Source organism: Lissotriton helveticus, chromosome 3_1 (assembly GCF_964261635.1).
Source record: "Lissotriton helveticus chromosome 3_1, aLisHel1.1, whole genome shotgun sequence".
NCBI lineage: Eukaryota > Metazoa > Chordata > Amphibia > Caudata > Salamandridae > Lissotriton > Lissotriton helveticus.
The window spans coordinates 287,670,804-287,687,413 of NC_136061.1; the positions used below are offsets into that span (position 1 = coordinate 287,670,804).

At 49.9% G+C, this 16,610-nt stretch overlaps 1 protein-coding gene across 1 annotated transcript in view; it reads right to left on the reverse strand.

Moving 5' to 3' along the window:
• BRIP1 (BRCA1 interacting DNA helicase 1) overlaps nucleotides 1-16,610 on the reverse strand; it is a 1,630,984-nt gene that overhangs the window by 1,116,141 nt on the left and 498,233 nt on the right. Inside the window, exon 7 of the mRNA XM_078679817.1 lies at nucleotides 12,906-13,190. Within this exon, the coding sequence (XP_078535943.1) occupies nucleotides 12,906-13,190 (285 nt within the window). The remainder of the gene's footprint in view (nucleotides 1-12,905; nucleotides 13,191-16,610) is intronic.

The window sequence follows — 16,610 nt, forward strand, 5'->3', positions numbered from 1 at the left end:
TACCCAGGAGAGGAGGAGAAGAGCACCGGAGAGGAGGAGAAGAGCACCGGAGAGGAGGAGAAGAGCACCAGAGAGGAGGAGAAGAGCGCCAGAGAGGAGGAGAAGAGCGCCAGAGAGGAGGAGAAGAGCGCCAGAGAGGAGGAGAAGAGCGCCAGAGAGGAGGAGAAGAGCGCCAGAGAGGAGGAGAAGAGCGCCAGAGAGGAGGAGAAGAGCGCCAGAGGGGAGGAGAAGAGCGCCAGAGGGGAGGAGAAGAGCGCCAGAGGGGAGGGGGAGAGCACCAGAGAGGAGGAGAAGAGCGCCAGAGAGGAGGAGAAGAGCACCAGAGAGGAGGAGAAGAGCACCAGAGAGGAGGAGAAGAGCGCCAGAGAGGAGGAGAAGAGCGCCAGAGAGGAGGAGAAGAGCGCCAGAGGGGAGGAGGAGAGCGCCAGAGGGGAGGAGGAGAGCACCAGAGGGGAGGGGGAGAGCACCATAGGGGAGGAGAAGAGCACCAGAGAGGAGGAGAAGAGCGCCAGAGAGGAGGAGAAGAGCGCCAGAGAGGAGGAGAAGAGCGCCAGAGAGGAGGAGAAGAGCGCCAGAGGGGAGGAGAAGAGCGCCAGAGGTGAGGGGGAGAGCACCAGAGAGGAGGAGAAGAGCACCAGAGAGGAGGAGAAGAGCACCAGAGAGGAGGAGAAGAGCGCCAGAGAGGAGGAGAAGAGCACCAGAGAGGAGGAGAACAGCGCCAGAGGGGAGGGGGAGAGCACCAGAGAGGAGGAGAAGAGCACCAGAGAGGAGGAGAAGAGCGCCAGAGAGGAGGAGAAGAGCGCCAGAGAGGAGGAGAAGAGCGCCAGAGGGGAGGGGGAGAGCACCAGAGAGGAGGAGAAGAGCGCCAGAGAGGAGGAGAAGAGCACCAGAGAGGAGGAGAAGAGCGCCAGAGAGGAGGAGAAGAGCGCCAGAGAGGAGGAGAAGAGCGCCAGAGGGGAGGGGGAGAGCACCAGAGAGGAGGAGAAGAGCACCAGAGAGGAGGAGAAGAGCACCAGAGGGGAGGGGGAGAGCACCATAGGGGAGGAGAAGAGCGCCAGAGAGGAGGAGAAGAGCGCCAGAGAGGAGGAGAAGAGCGCCAGAGAGGAGGAGAAGAGCGCCAGAGGGGAGGAGAAGAGCACCAGAGGGGAGGGGGAGAGCACCATAGGGGAGGAGAAGAGCGCCAGAGAGGAGGAGAAGAGCGCCAGAGAGGAGGAGAAGAGCGCCAGAGGGGAGGAGGAGATAGCCAGAGGGGAGGAGAAGAGCGCCAGACAGGAGGAGAAGAGCATCAGAGAGGAGGAGAAGAGCACCAGAGAGGAGGAGAAGAGCGCCAGAGGGGAGGAGAAGAGCGCCAGAGAGGAGGAGAAGAGCGCCAGAGGGGAGGAGAAGAGCGCCAGAGGGGAGGGGGAGAGCACCAGAGAGGAGGAGAAGAGCACCAGAGAGGAGGAGAAGAGCGCCAGAGAGGAGGAGAAGAGCGCCAGAGAGGAGGAGAAGAGCGCCAGAGAGGAGGAGAAGAGCGCCAGAGGGGAGGGGGAGAGCACCAGAGAGGAGGAGAAGAGCACCAGAAATTATTATTTCATTTGTTCATTTGTTATGTGCCCAGCAGGAATCTAAAATAAGAAAGCCCAGTCCCAACTGCACGTTGTTGCAGATGGAAAGCAGATAACGTCAGTAGTGGCTCGTGTTGGGAGTGCTGTGGTGCCCTCTGTTCAGCCGTATGCCATAGTTTACTACCCCCCACCCTGCTTTTCCCCCGCCCCGCAGCACTCCCACCACCGGCCGCTACTGGGGAAACATATCACTTCTAGCGACGGCATTGGAAGAAAAGGGACCTTACATTGACAATGAAGCTGTGGCCACCTCAAACAAGCCTAGCTGGATACCTCCCCCACCTACAGAGATAATCTTTCATAGGGATAAAAGTGCATGTGAAGGCTTCACACTGATGAAAGATACAAACCAACGACCATCTTCGACATCCAATGGGCTTCACCATTCGTCCATCCAGGCTCATGTGAAACCTGTCCATCCACCCCCGTCTCCCACCCCACACATGCTCTGAAGCTCTCTGTGACTATCCGAGAAGTCATGAAGGCAAAGGATCCGGAGATACCTGTGGTTGCGTATTCTTTGCAGTAGCCTGTGTGTATACAGTTAAAAAAAGGCCTGTTACCTGCCCATGGATTATGCTGCCAGGGTAGAACGAAGAGTAGTCGCTCTTGCATGGAGGGTGCACTTAGGGTGTCCCTCGACAGCAGAGTCCAGCTCTTATGAGTCACAACTGTAAAACGGGTGTAACTACAGTGAACTTACAGGTAAACCAAGAGGCAGCATCTGATTACGAAGTGACACAATACTGCAGATGATCCCTCACTTAAAGGAGACACAATACTCTAAGTAGGGTTTCACTAGAGTGGAATACTTAAGACATCTCTGAGGGTAAGATTTCACCAGAGAAGGGACACCATAGAAGCATCTCGGGCGAATTCCCAAGGGACACAACAAAAAACTTCAAATACGGCTGCCGGCCTGAAGTGCAGGCTCGGTGTAAACACCAATCGTGCCCCGGACGACAATGATGGGAGTTATTTCTTGGCGCTGTGGGCACCAAACCTGCGTGTGAACTACTGTCAGGACCCAGCGCTGCAGTCTGATGTTGGAAAAGTAAACTTCCTGCAGCCTTCTATATCAGGACACCCAGGAGCCGCGGCGGCCAGTGCCATGGTGACTGGGCACGCTCTGAGCACCGTAAACATTGCAACATTTCTGGCCTCAACCAGTCGCTCACGGAGCTCTGCAGCTATGTATATTACTAAGATAGATGCACATGATTTTTGTTTCCTTCTTGAGTGAACGCCAGAAACCGCACTTTACTCCCTTTGTGACGCTGTTACCCCAGATGCCGAGCTACCGTAGACGTATACAGTTTGAAAAACTACCTACAAATGTAATATCTGATGATTATATTCCAAGCCAGCAACTCGTAAAGGCCAGTAGTGCTGGGGTAGCGTTGGTGACATTAGGACCCGTGATTGACACTTCTTTAGCCCTCTGTTGAAATGTATTCATAACAAGAAAATGTCCTGTTCTATCTCCAGCCCACAACCCCCACGTCTCTGTTCAAAATATTGTGTTGCTTTGTAATTCATATTGACGCGTCCAAAGTGCGCAGATATAAATTATTTTGAAAATCAGACATTTACTTTCCGCATTGTACTGTGGATGAATTAATAAAACGCGTCATGTCCCTGGCAAGCTGAGATGTACGGTATTAATAAAACAGTGTCGGTTTAAATGTATGGCTTATGAGGGACGTGTTTCAGTGTTGACTAAAGGCAGGGAAAGAAGGTGGGACCCACGGTGCATGGGGGCACAAGTGGGAGGAGCAGAGAAGGCAGGTGGAGGGCAGCGCTTGGTGAAAAGGGGGACACTGGATGGGAGGGGGGACATCAGCCAAGAATGGAACCCTAAGGAAATGAAGTATGCGACGGCTGGGAATACTGAGGAGGGTGGGGGGTGAAAAGGAAGAAATAAAGGGTGAGTCGCCGAAAAGGGGAAACTGTGTGAGCAAGCGGCGGAAGGAAGAGGGAGCGGGCAGTAAAAGAGATTAGAATGGACGAGGGGGCAGGACGGAGGGCACGGGGCAGAAGGAATCTGAAAGGAAAGAATGAAAAGCAAGAGGAAACAGAGGGCAATCAACAACTAGTAGGGGTGTTAAAGGGTGGCTTGGAAAAGAAGAGGAAAACGAAAGTGCAGGGGGGTGCGAACAAACAGGAGAAGGGTTGAACAGTGAAAAGAATAAATAAAGCAAAAAGGAGCGAATGTGGCGGATAGGAAAGGTGGGAGGAAGGAGGAATGGAAAATGGGAAATAAAAAAAGAAGGAAAGGGTGGGGGTATGAGGAAGAAGGGCATGGGGCAAGGGACTCAATGAGAACGGATGAAAGGGTGGAGGAAAGGTTGACGCGAGAGGGGGAAAGAAGAAAAATCAAGGAAGGCGGAGGGAAGGAAGAGAGATAAGATAGAAATTAGGAACGGCGGGAGAAATAGGGGGAGCGAGGGAAGAAGAGAGGAGTGCGCACAGAAGGAAGGCGCGTTAGTGGAGTTTGGGGAGGAAGGGAGGGCGGAAGCAGGGAAATAAAATAAGTGGATGAGTGAAAGACGGCGAGGCGACTAGAAGGCCGGGCCCGGCTTCCCTCTCACTAACGGCGCAATTAATCATTTTCGCAGAATTTCAATCCTCAGCACAAAAACACACATTCCACATTTTTCCTGTAAAAAAACGCAAATGACCCTTGAATAAATCCACAGTAAAAAAGAAGAAAAAAGCCAAAAGTCCGCAAACGTAAGTTGTTCGAAAGTCGCAACTTCCCCGCAGTCCGATGTCCTGATGTCGGATCCCAAGAGGGTGCGGCCGCTTCGGAGCGGTCACGCATTTCATCCTGAGTCGACGAGAGACGGAGCAGGCGCTCAGGAAGGGCGCTGGAGGCCGCGGGGGACGAGTGGAGGACGGCAGCCAGGGCGGGTGAAGGCAGGTCGGGGAAGGGACGGGCTGGAAACGCCCGGGACGCGGCCTTATATCGGCGCCATCCGCCTCTCTCCTCCTCCATCCCCACCTTTTAATTGATTTGTAATAATTAAGTTGCCTTTGCATCGATGTCTCTCGCTTGGAAAACAAGCATTAACAAGAAACAACGGCACAAAAGGGGGGCAGAGGCTTACCTAAAAGCCTCGGTAGACGCTGCTCAGAAAGCACAGCGTCCTGTAGGGATTCGGGGGCGTGCTCTCCCCTTCCCATTGGCTGGAAGGTAAAATTCCAGCCAATGGGAAGAGGAGAGGGCGTGACTTAAAAAAAGACACGGAAACGCCCCCGAATCGCGTTTTCACGGGGAGAAAGTGATTGACGCAGATGTCTTCCAATGGCTAGCCTCCATTTATGGAGCTAGCCAATGAGAGGCAGAGGCGGTGCCTACATCCCTACTAGAGACAATAGTTTTCGATCTGGGAGTGGCACTGCGTGCCCCTCGCCAGGTCGAAACCTAAAAAGAAAAAAGGTGACAGAGGAGGAGCTTGGCGGGCATCCGAGATGGCCGCTTGAGCACAGCGCTCTCCGGACCCTCGCCGCTCCCGACATTTTATCCTGGCTGAATCCTGATTTCTTGCAAGAATTCGTGTAGGGGACGCTTGGCTGATTACCCTGGCACTTTTCAGGAATCGATTTGGATCTCGTATTCCTGAGTTATGGTGCTCTGAACTTTTGGGCTCCGCCCTTGAGGTGCGCCCGGGACGGGGTGCGGTACTGTAGCCGTCCTGCAATTGAACAACAACGGCAGGAGATCTGGCCTTGTGGGTCCCCCCTTCCTAGGTTTCGGTTTCGATTCTGTTCCGACTTGGGCCACGGCTGTGGATGTCGTGTTGCGACTGAGACTTGGAGGCAGATCGGCTGTTGGGCTTTCATGTGACCTACTTGCTGGTTTGGCGACCTCTACCCGAGTTGTGCCCCCTTTTTATGTACTTTTGATCCTGTACTTTGGGTGTCGGGCCCGTCGAACCTGGTGGCTCGTCCTGTGACGCATCTTCAAAATGGCGGGCAGAGGGGACAGAGAGACGCGCAAGACGAAAACACCTCTGCGCGGAGCTCCAGTTCAATCGAATGTCATGGACCGTTATACCCATTCTAAGGGGTCCCCCGGAGCTGCCCTGCCTGGTTCTAGTATTGCGTCCGAACGAATTTTGGAAGAATCGGCGGAGCCCTCCTTACAGGATATCATGGGCGCCATCTCGGGTGTGAGAGAATCCATCGGCCTACAGTACGAGGCCTTGGCCCACAAACTTGACACCGTGGCTATTGAGGTGAATCTGATTCGTGCTGATCTCGGAAAGACGAATGAGAGGGTACAATCACTGGATATTAAATCCTCTAGCCTTACGAATGACGTCTCGGAGCTCCAAACTGAGATTGGAAATCTCCGTCGGGGGAACGACTTCATGACCCGTCGCCTGGAGGACTTTGAAAATAGGGCGCGTCGCTGCAATGTTCGCCTGGTTGGGGTACCGGAAAACCCTGAACCCCACTCGGTGGATCTCCTGGTTGAGGATCTGGTCTTGAACCATTTGGCCCCTTCTGGTCTCACAAAATTTTTCACGGTGGAACGTGCACATCGTGTTCCAGGGGGCAAAGTCAAGCCGGGAGCCCCGCCGAGACCCATTGTAGCGAAGCTTTTTCATTATAGAGACCGGGACGCTATCCTGCAGGCCTCGCGGGTGAAGGGCCCGGTGGCCTTTGAGAACGCTACGGTGAACTTTTACCCGGACTTTTCCCAACAGGTTCAGAGACAACGTATGGAGTTTCGTGGTGCCAAGAAACGTCTCCGGGACCGGGGCCTACGTTACGCCATGCTCTTTCCCACTAGACTCCGGGTTGAATACAATGAACGTACCCTTTTCTTTGATCGGCCAGATGCTGTTAATGACTGGCTGGACTCATTGCCTGACCGTCCTCCTGAGACAGACTCCGCCGCTCACCCTGGCGGTGCCGAAGGTGGTGTGGAGATCTAACTGTTCGGCTCTTATGTCTTATTTTGAATACATTCTCAGGAGTGTTGGCCGGCGTCCCCCTACATTGTGATCATTCTGTCTTTTCGTTTGTTATTTTTGTTCTTGCTGAGGTCGGGGGGTGGATGGAACGGAGACCTTTCCTCCTCCGGGGTCTTTGTGTAGAATAGGGGTTCTTGGGCGACAGGCACACTGCAGGTTGGGGTGGCTCTTTAGCTTTTTGCAGGGGTGCAGGGTGGGGGGTGTTTCTCTTCAGTTTGGGGGAGGGGGGTTGGGAAGTTTTTTCTTTTCTGTGTGTTGTTTTCAAGGCGATTTGCTCCTGTGTTTGCTGCTGTTTCTGATGTCTAGCTCATGGACGAGGGGTCTTGGCTCGGGTGGTTGGGATGGGGGGTAGAGGGTTGAAATTTCTTTCCTGGAACGTTAATGGCCTGGGAGATCGTATTAAGCGCAGTGTGGTCTTAAAATGTATTCGGCGTTTGTCACCGGATGCAAGAAACCCATTTGATTGGTAATGTTTGTTACGCGATGAATAGATGGGGCTACCGCCTTGTGGCGCACTCAGGGTTTACCTCCGGATCTAGGGGTGTGGGTATTCTTGTTCGAACCTCCCTCCCCTTGGCTATTGATGAGGTGATTCATGATGACCGTGGGAGGTATACTGTCCTGGTGGGTAGATATGAAGGCCGCACCCTATCTCTCTTCAATGTTTATGTTCCCCCGGGTTTGCAGGCCTCTACTTTTACTGACTTGGGCCGTGTTCTGTTGGATCTCCCTGATAGCACTCTCTTTCTTGCCGGTGATTTTAATTCGGTGCTTTCCGGCCTTCACGATCGCCATCCCCCTAGAGATACCCCGCAGGCTCAGCAGTGGTTGGGTGGGTTTTTAGATACCTTTGGCCTTGTGGACTGCTGGCGACTGTTGCATCCTACTCAACTCCAATACACCTTCCATTCTGGGGCCCATGGCAGTCTGTCCCGGCTGGATTATTTCCTGATGCCCGCAGCCCAATCATCGGCGGTTCGTGAGATTTTGCACTTGCCGAGGGGTATTTCTGATCACTCGCCGCTCTGGCTTCGTTTCGAGGTTGGGGTAGAGGCGGCGGGCCGAGTGGCTCCCATTAACCCTTGGTATCTTTCCTCCCCTGAGACTCGTACCCTCTTGCTCAAGTCCATGGATTCATATTTCCTGGAAAATGAGGGGTCGGTCTCTTCGGCTGTGTCCCTGTGGGAGGCTTTTAAAACTGTGATTCGTGGACAGGCCCTTTCCTTGATTGTTGAAGCTAAGAGGGCAGGGAGGAAGGAGGTGGTGGAACTTGAGGGGGAGATCTCTGCTTTGGAGGACGAGTTGGAATCTGGTGTCACGCCTGACAAACTCCATGCCCTGGGTCTCAAACAGTTTGCATATAAATCTCTGGTCACTGACGCTGCAAAGGTGATGTTTCGTGAGCAGCAGGGCAGATTGTATGATGTGGGTGACAAAGCGGGAAAACTCCTAGCGTGGTTGGACAAGAAAGAAAGGGTTAATCGTGTGGTGCCCGTGATTCAGTCTGCGAGTGGTGAGAAAGTGATAGATCCGACCGCCATTGTTGATCGTTTTGCGGAATATTTCCGTGAGGTATATGCTCCCGTGTCTGTGAGGGATGTTGCCGACTCCCGCCTTCTTCTGCGTGATATCGCTTTGCCCTGTGTCACCGACTTGGACCGTATTGCTTTGGACTCCCCTTTTACGAATGATGAGATAGCCAATGCAGTTCGATCGCTCCGTTCGGGCAAAGCACTGGGCCCGAACGGTTTGCCTATTGAGTTGTACAAGTTATGCCCCGATAAGGTGGCGCCGTATCTCCGCGCCATGTTTCTAGAATCTCGTGAGCGGAACATGCTTCCCTATGATCAGCGTCTGGCGACAATCGTCGTCATTCCCAAAGAGGGTAAACCACGTGACCTCTGTTCCTCGTATAGGCCCATATCCCTATTAAACGTTGAACCTAAGGTGTTGGCTAAACTTTTGGCGACCCGTCTCCTTTCGGTTCTTGGAGAGTTGGTCCATCCGGATCAGTCTGGCTTTATCCCGCATCGCAACACTGCTCTGAATTTACGTCGCCTCCACGGCGCGCTGGCGAGGGCGGGGCTTTTGACTGAACCGGCCATTTTGGCGTCCCTGGATGCCTCCATGGCCTTTGATACTGTGGAGTGGCCCTATTTATGGGCGACACTTGAGAAATTCGGATTCGGGTGCGAGTTTATTAGCTGGGTTAGGCTGTTGTACGCGGAACCTCTGGCGCAAGTTGTAGTGAACGGTAGAGTGTCGGCCCCCTTTTCCTTGGGCAGGGGTACCCGTCAGGGCTGCCCCTTGTCCCCTCTGTTGTTCGCGCTCGCTCTTGAACCGTTGGCGGCCTGGCTCCGTTGGGAACCGTCCCTTAAAGGTATTCGTTGGGCCCCGGACTTCGAAGACCGCGTCTCGCTTTATGCGGACGACATCCTTTTGTATCTTACTTCCCCTCGCAAGTCTCTATCTGTTTTATTTGACGTTCTTGCGTCCTTTGGCGCTAACTCAGGCCTCGTCATCAACTGGTCTAAATCCTGTGTATACGTTTTGTCTGGTATCTTGCCTCCGTTGCCGAGTAGACTTCCTCTTCAGGTGGTCCGGGATGGTTTCAAATACTTGGGGGTGTTCGTTACCTTGGATCCGTCCCTTCGCTTTGATCGTAATCTCCTTCCCCCGTTGCTTAGGCTCCGTTTGGACGTTGCCCGCTGGCGCAAACTTCCCCTGTCTCCACTGGGTCGGGCGGCTCTGTTTAAGATGATGTCACTACCGCGGTTTCTCTACGCTCTCCAGAATTACTATGATCCTATCCCCAAGACCTATTTTCGGGAGATTGAGAGCCTTCAGAGGCAACTTATTTGGGATGGGCGACCGCGCATTGCTCTCGCTAAACTTTCCATCCCGTGGTACGATGGGGGCATGGCGCTCCCCGATATTAAGAGATACTACTGGGCTTCCCATCTGTCCGCTATTAATCACGCTATGTTCTCTCCGGGTCGTAATCCGGCGTTTGAGATGGATAAACTTCAGCTTCCGGGAGGTGACTTTAATAGAGTGCTCTATTCTCGCTCCGCTGGGCGCCATCTTGTGGGACCTACTTTGACTGCGTTGACTGTGTGGCGTGCTGCGAATGTGAGCCTGGGCTGGGAGGATCGCTTGACGTTGGCGACGCCGCTTTATGCTTCAGAACGTCTGGGCGGTCTTTGGTCTTCCAAGGGTTTTGACCGTTGGGACTTGATTGGGATCTCTAAAGTGGGGGATGTATATTCTAAGGGTTCGGTGCGCCCGTTTCAGGCCCTCCAGGCTGACTACGGCCTGAGTAGTCGGGAATTCTTTCGTTATTTACAGATCAGGCACGCTTTGGTTTCGGTGTTTGCTCCTGGTGAGATTCCGCCTGACTCTTCCCCACTTGAAGACCGTATCCTTGACGAACATCTTCCTGATAGCACTATCTCCCTGATTTATAAAAAGTTGATTAACAATCGGACTGACTTATTGGCCCGGCTTCGGGAGCAGTGGATGGGAGATGGGTTGGAACTTGATGATGAGGATTGGCAATCGGCCCTCTCCTCTCCAAAGGAGGTGGCTATACCGGCTCGACTCCGTTTGGTCCAATTGAAGATCCTTCATCGGGTGTACGTGACGGGACCGCGACTGATGGTGATGGGCTTTTCCTCCGATGGACTGTGTAAGCGTGGATGTGGTTTGCGTGCTACTTTCCTGCATATTCTTTGGGAGTGCCCGATGGTGGCTGCTTATTGGGTGGCCGTGCTTGATCTGATGACTGTGGTGACGGGGATATCCTTGCGACCGGAACCTCGTCGCTGTCTTTTGAATGTTTGGGAGCCCACGGACTATTCGGTGGCACAGACTAGATGGGCCACCCTGGGCTATATGATCGCGAAGCGAGATATTGCGCAACTCTGGGGGGCCTTCAGGCCCCCTGCCCTCTCGCAATGGGAGAATAATATGGATTGGTCCATGTTCCGTGAGAAAACTGTTTATGTGGCCAGGGGTAGACCCAGGGCATGGGTGAAGGTGTGGGGTCAATGGAACGAATACCGTGGCGACATTTGTACTCCTCCCCTTGTGGACACTGTCGAGATTACTTTATCTCCCTAGGCTGGCGTTCCCGGAATCTTCATATAGGGACTGAGCTGGTGTCACCGGCTCTTCCCCCCTTCTTCTTCCTGATCTCTGCCCCCCTCCCGCTCCATACTCCTTAGTGCTTAGGATATTATTATTGCACCTCCGCTGCTGTCCCCCCCTTGCGTCCCTTGGGCTGACCTTCAGTGATACACTCTCGCCTTTTTGTATGTTTGTTTTTTCATATATATAAAACCTGTTTTGGTCCTGTATATAATGTGGAGTATTGCATTGTTGATTGACGGTTACCTCTGCGGGCTCATGTGATATGTCTCTCCTCCTTTTTAGCGGCTGGCCCGTGTGGTTGTAGGCCCATCCTTGTACATTTCTGCTTGCTCAAATAAAGGTTTTTAAAAAAAAAAAAAAAAAAAAAAAAAAAAAAAAAAAAAGGTGATAGCAACCTATTAAGAAAACAGATCTGAATCAAGCACTTAATGTGGGTTTCCTGACACTGGCTAGAGGTTGGCAGTGGCAGTTGGCAGTGAAGAAAATGAAAAACAGAACCACCACTTTTCTTTCTAGAGCTGGCTAAGCGTGTGGCAACTTGGCAACGTATACTGCTATTGAAATCAGCTCCAGAGATTCAGCTCGCAAAGGTGGTATTCCAAAAACAAAATTGCTTAAGTACAAACAAAGAAGCTTCAAATTAAGTATATTGAATGGCAATAAGATATAATCTGTTACTTAGGGAATAAATATTAAGCAATCACATACAAATATATTTGCCTATCTAGCCAAATCACTGACATGAAATCCTTTTTTTACATCGACCTTAAGTAGAAAGGATATAGGAGGTTCCCCTTTTTACCCACTCTTTTTTACACACAGCTTTAGCTATTTGTAGACCAGACCGATTGTTTCCAATACATTACATATACTTATGATGGCCTTTGGGTCTTCTTGCTTATGATTGGAGAGCACTGTTGACTATATTACATCCCTGCTACTGAATCAATTACCTCGCTATTCTTATGTTTGTCTCACCATGAGCAACTCAAAGTGTTGGGGGTGAGTTATCCTTCCACTGCTGCCATCAGACCTTGCTGTGCAGAGTGTTGGAAGAACTATTGTCTCTCCCTCTTTCTGCCCCCTATGCCCCTCTCTTTAGTCTTCCTTTGCCCTCCACTCAGCATCCTCTTGCTCATCCAGCTCCTCCTTTTTCTTAGCACGGTTTGCTATCCACCATTCTATTTGTGGATGGCCATGTTTCCCCCCAATTTATGTGTGTGTGTGCATGATGCCCAGGCACGAGGCAGGCCCGTTAGAATGGTTTTGTTTATTATTTAAAAAAAACATTCAAAGATGCCATACATCTTTAAATGGGATTTATTAAAGTAAATCAAACTTCATTCAAAGATGGCTGCTGTAGATGGTGGCCATCTTTAAACAGCATTGGTAAAGCCTTGCAAATGTGTTTAAATATAACCTCAGTCACGTGCATTTGGGGCGGCGCTCCTTTAACGCATTGCATTTAGTGATGTTTTCAAATTTCTGTATTTTATTGCATAAGACTTAATAAATGTTAATAAACAATTTCAACCCAAGATGGTGGAAAGCATTGGCAAAGCTATTCCTGTGATCTATTAGCTTTGCCAATGCTTGCTGGAATGAGTTCTCAGGGTCTGCGGATTCTTGGAGTAGTTTGAACTAGATCTACTCTGTCTTGAAACAGGTTCGAGTATATAGTGTGCTAGGGGGTGACCAGGACCACTGGAATTATTAGATGCTACATCAAGGGTGTTTTGCACATAGTTATGGATTCACTACACTTGCCACATAATCCACCAGCTGGTGCATAGTTACAATATTGCAACAAGAAAATCTGTTTCCATTTTAAACGGTGTAAAAATTGCTTTAAAATGTACCACACATGGTGCTATTGGCAAAGATTAACTCAGTGACTGTTGTCAGATGTTAATCTCTTACCAATGAGTGAAACGTTTACCCAGATAAGATTAGTACGTTTCAAAACGACAAAATAGTAAAATAATACTGCCACAAATTGTGCTGCTTTCAGCTGCACGATTTAAAATTTCTTGATACGTAATTTAGTCAATCGTGGTGCATAACTTGGCCCTCCATGGTCGCAAAGGCAGGAGAAATGCTTGCCTGTGCTTACACAAAAGCACATGTAATTCCCTCCGCTCTGCGGCTCACAGCTACTCACGTCTTTGGCTTCCAGCAGCTCCGCGCATTTCTCGTTCTTGTTGCTGTGGATTTCCGGGTGGACGCACGTGTGCTCCCTGCTGGAGAGGATGGTCATTCGGACGCCGGAGTAGGCCGTCCGTCGCAGTTCCTTGGTGATTTGTGTCAGCTGCTTGTGCGTCCTTGTGCCAAAGAAAATCTTGGGGACGTGGGGCCTGGCCCCGTTTTCAGGCTTCTTTGCACGGTCCGCATCCTTGGCATTTCCTTTCGTTCTGGCGCAGACGCATACGGTACAAGGACTGACTGACTGAAAAAGAAAATAGAGATATATTTATGAAGGAACATTTGTAAAAGTTTTCTCTTTGCCAAAAACATTTTTTATTAGTTTTCCAGCGTGGCGTTTCGAACATTGCAAGTACAGAACTTTGTGAAACTATTTAAGTGCCATAGAGCACTAATTGAAATTGCTTAAGTATTTCTGCCACATTACACATTTTGGCAAAACAGGGCATTTGCCTGCCAGCAGCTCGCAGTAAAAGCACGCAGACAGGCGCTTACTACATCTTTAAAAATGCTTATATTTACCTCATTACGGAGTTTTTGTTTTTTTTAACACAGAGTTTAGTAATTGCCAGCGGATGATGGTCTTCCCACCTGTCTCAAAGCTTCAAATGAGGCATAACATAGGAAAAAATGCATTACAATTTGGTATAGTATACATGGTAATTAAGCACTTGTATAGAGTTACGAGTGATCCAAGTTCCTAAAAGACTTGCGCCACCCCCTCCCATCCCCCGCCCCGTGCCGTCAGCTGGCGGTAGAGCCAGTCTATTTATCCCACCCTCATATTTACCTCACTTCCCCCTGTCCGCAAGTTCAGAGCCTACAAGGTTGGCCTACAACATGGGTACTCGCAAAACTTTTTCCCAGGGGCCATAAATGTGGCCTGTGATGTGACCGAGGGCCGCCTTGATGCCAGCATGGTGGTGGTAGGGGGTTAGTTTGGGGGTGGCGGTTGCTTGTAAGATGGGTGTAGGGGAAACGAAGCATATACATCTAGTGGCTGAATTGCACAATTTAAAACATGAACATCTGGGATTAATCCTGGCTTCCCCATTTAACCAAATTGTGTGATCCTATTCAATTTTGTCTTCGGACTAGATGAATTTAGAATGTACAAAACCTTCTCCTGTGTGTGATTTAATAAACTATATTATTGTTCATGTACAATAGGAATCCAAGCGACCCAAAGAATGCACATAACTAACATGACTCTTTGTTCACTATTGCCATTATTCTAAACACCATCTCTTAAAAAAATACTTCTCAATATATTGATATAATCTGATGTACTAAGGTCAAATGGTTCTGCATGCCAAAGAAATACACTTTTTTTTTTTTTGAAGAGACTTTATCGCATTTTTACACTTTTGCATATAGAGGTACAAGGAACCGTAGTTATTTACTTTCTTTAACTTCAATTAGCCATTGGATAAATGTTTGCCTCTTTATTAAAGTCTTTTTAATATTAGTGCTGGGTGGAGTAAACAGCAGCCCAGTGCTGCTGTTGACCAAGGGGGCACATGTAAAGGTCAGGAGGGCCGTACTTTGAGTATCACTGGCCTACAATGACATGGAAAGAGGAAAGATTACAGGCATGTAAAGAGAAGAAAGAAAAAAGTCAGAGGGTCATGGGAAGAGGAGTGTGGACAGAGAGATGAGGAAGAGCACTGAGACATGGGGATCAGACTGCAGGCTACGGCAACCTGGTCATACAGGAGAGGGAGTACCTCATATTGCTAGACCTGCTACTAAAACATGGCAAATGTACAGAACATGGTGTCTTTTGAAAGTCCTCGAATTACGAGACTTAATAAAACATGGATGAGAGATGCATCAAAGTCGGACATGGCAGAGATCCTTAAAACAAAAACCATGACCAAATACGCGAGTACGGTTATAGGAAGATAAGTCGCCACTGTTGTCTCTAATTCAATGCAATATAAGGAAATCCAAACATTATATCTAGTCTTCAAATACTTGAATGAGAACCAACTAGTTGAGAGAGAACCCATTTTTTTTTAATCACATCAACTTTTTAAAATTAATTTTCAAAGTTAAAAGGAATTTAACAAATATTCAGTCAACCCTTTACATCGAAATTGCATTCACTAAGATTTCCTCAAAAGGAGATCTTATTGTCCCTAATGTTTTGCTATACTGCTGTAAAGATCTCCTCAGTTTCTTGATTTTTTCCCACCTTTCCCCAGGGGACATTTTTCTCTTTTTTTCTTGAACTGTTAGAAGCGTTTGGCTATTTTGTTTTACTAGAATTCTATGTCAGGATGGGAGGCGAGGATTATGCTTTCTCCTTTCGCTTTATTTTCAACCACAACCATTTATTAAACATCAAATTAAAAAAACGTTTCCATAAACATTTGGGAATCCAGCAACAACAGCCAATCAATGACCAGCAGTCCGGATAAAGTCACATCTATATGTTGGAACTCTCTTTCTTCGCTGCTAGTCATGTTCTTTCTCTCTCGTACAGGCTGATTTTCATGTGTATTCTTTACGTACTGTTATTGCACTGTACTGAAGCTTAAGTGATATTATTATCTGCCTCAAACGGACTACGGGAAAGCTAGCATGCTCCTTAGGCGGCCAAATTCATGGTCGCTACACCCACCAGGTGGAGCTTCGATTACTGCGGCTCCCAGCTGCCTCGATAAACACTCTTCAAATCTCTTAATGTGGATTCGGAGTTGTGTGCTGTGATAGACTCAGGAGCCTAGTCCTGGCCGGGAGACTGACGGCCCGTAATACAGGAGTATGTATCCCAGTAGACTCCCTTTCATTACAGACACCCCTGGTTTCCGTATTTTCCTACACCCTGCAGTGTTTGTAATTTGCTCTAGAGGCCACACAGGCCTCTGTGGGGCAGGGGCGGCTCTAGGCTCATGCCGGCACTGGGCAGGGAGCGTAGATAGGGGTCCCCCGGAGGAACGCAGGCGCGGAGGCCAGTGAAGAGGGGGGTGGGAGGGGTGTTAGTGTGTTTGGAAGTGGAACAGAGCCAGAGGCCGCCAAATCCATGCCAGGGGCTGCCACGCTAATATGTATCCATCCTCAGAGGATTATTATATTAAGGATATATATTGGCGTGGTGGCCCCTGGGGTTTGGCGGCCCTGTGAGGATGCACAGCTTGCACATGTCTAAGGCCGCCCCTGCATGGGGACACAATCTCAGGGCACATCCCAGTACTTCATAAAAGGGGGATTGTCCCCGGGCTTAGACCCATCAAAAGCGTATGGTCTGACCCACGCACAACTTTACTGGAACGCTGGTGTCAAATCAGGCAACACTGCTCCTGTGGCTTACCTTTGGTCTACCCTTTTGCTGCACACGTCATGCAGATGTCGGAAGGCACATTTATGGAAGGGGAACTCTGTCTTTCCTACCTTGGAACTAAAATTTCTAAGAGGCGGTAGATGCCTTTGTTTACAGGGCGGTCTCAGAAGCTATGGCCCCCTTTGAGCAACATTTTTTTAGGCAAATAGTGCTGGAATGCGCAAGGGCTCCCAGGTTAGACCTCGAGCCTTTGGGGGCCCCAGTGCCCTCTGTTCTCCCTCAGGTCCCACAGGGACCAGAGTCTTACCATCAAAGAGACAGCATGAAGCCAGGGTCAATCATGATGAATTTGACCGTCTGAAAAGACCCTTCCTGGCC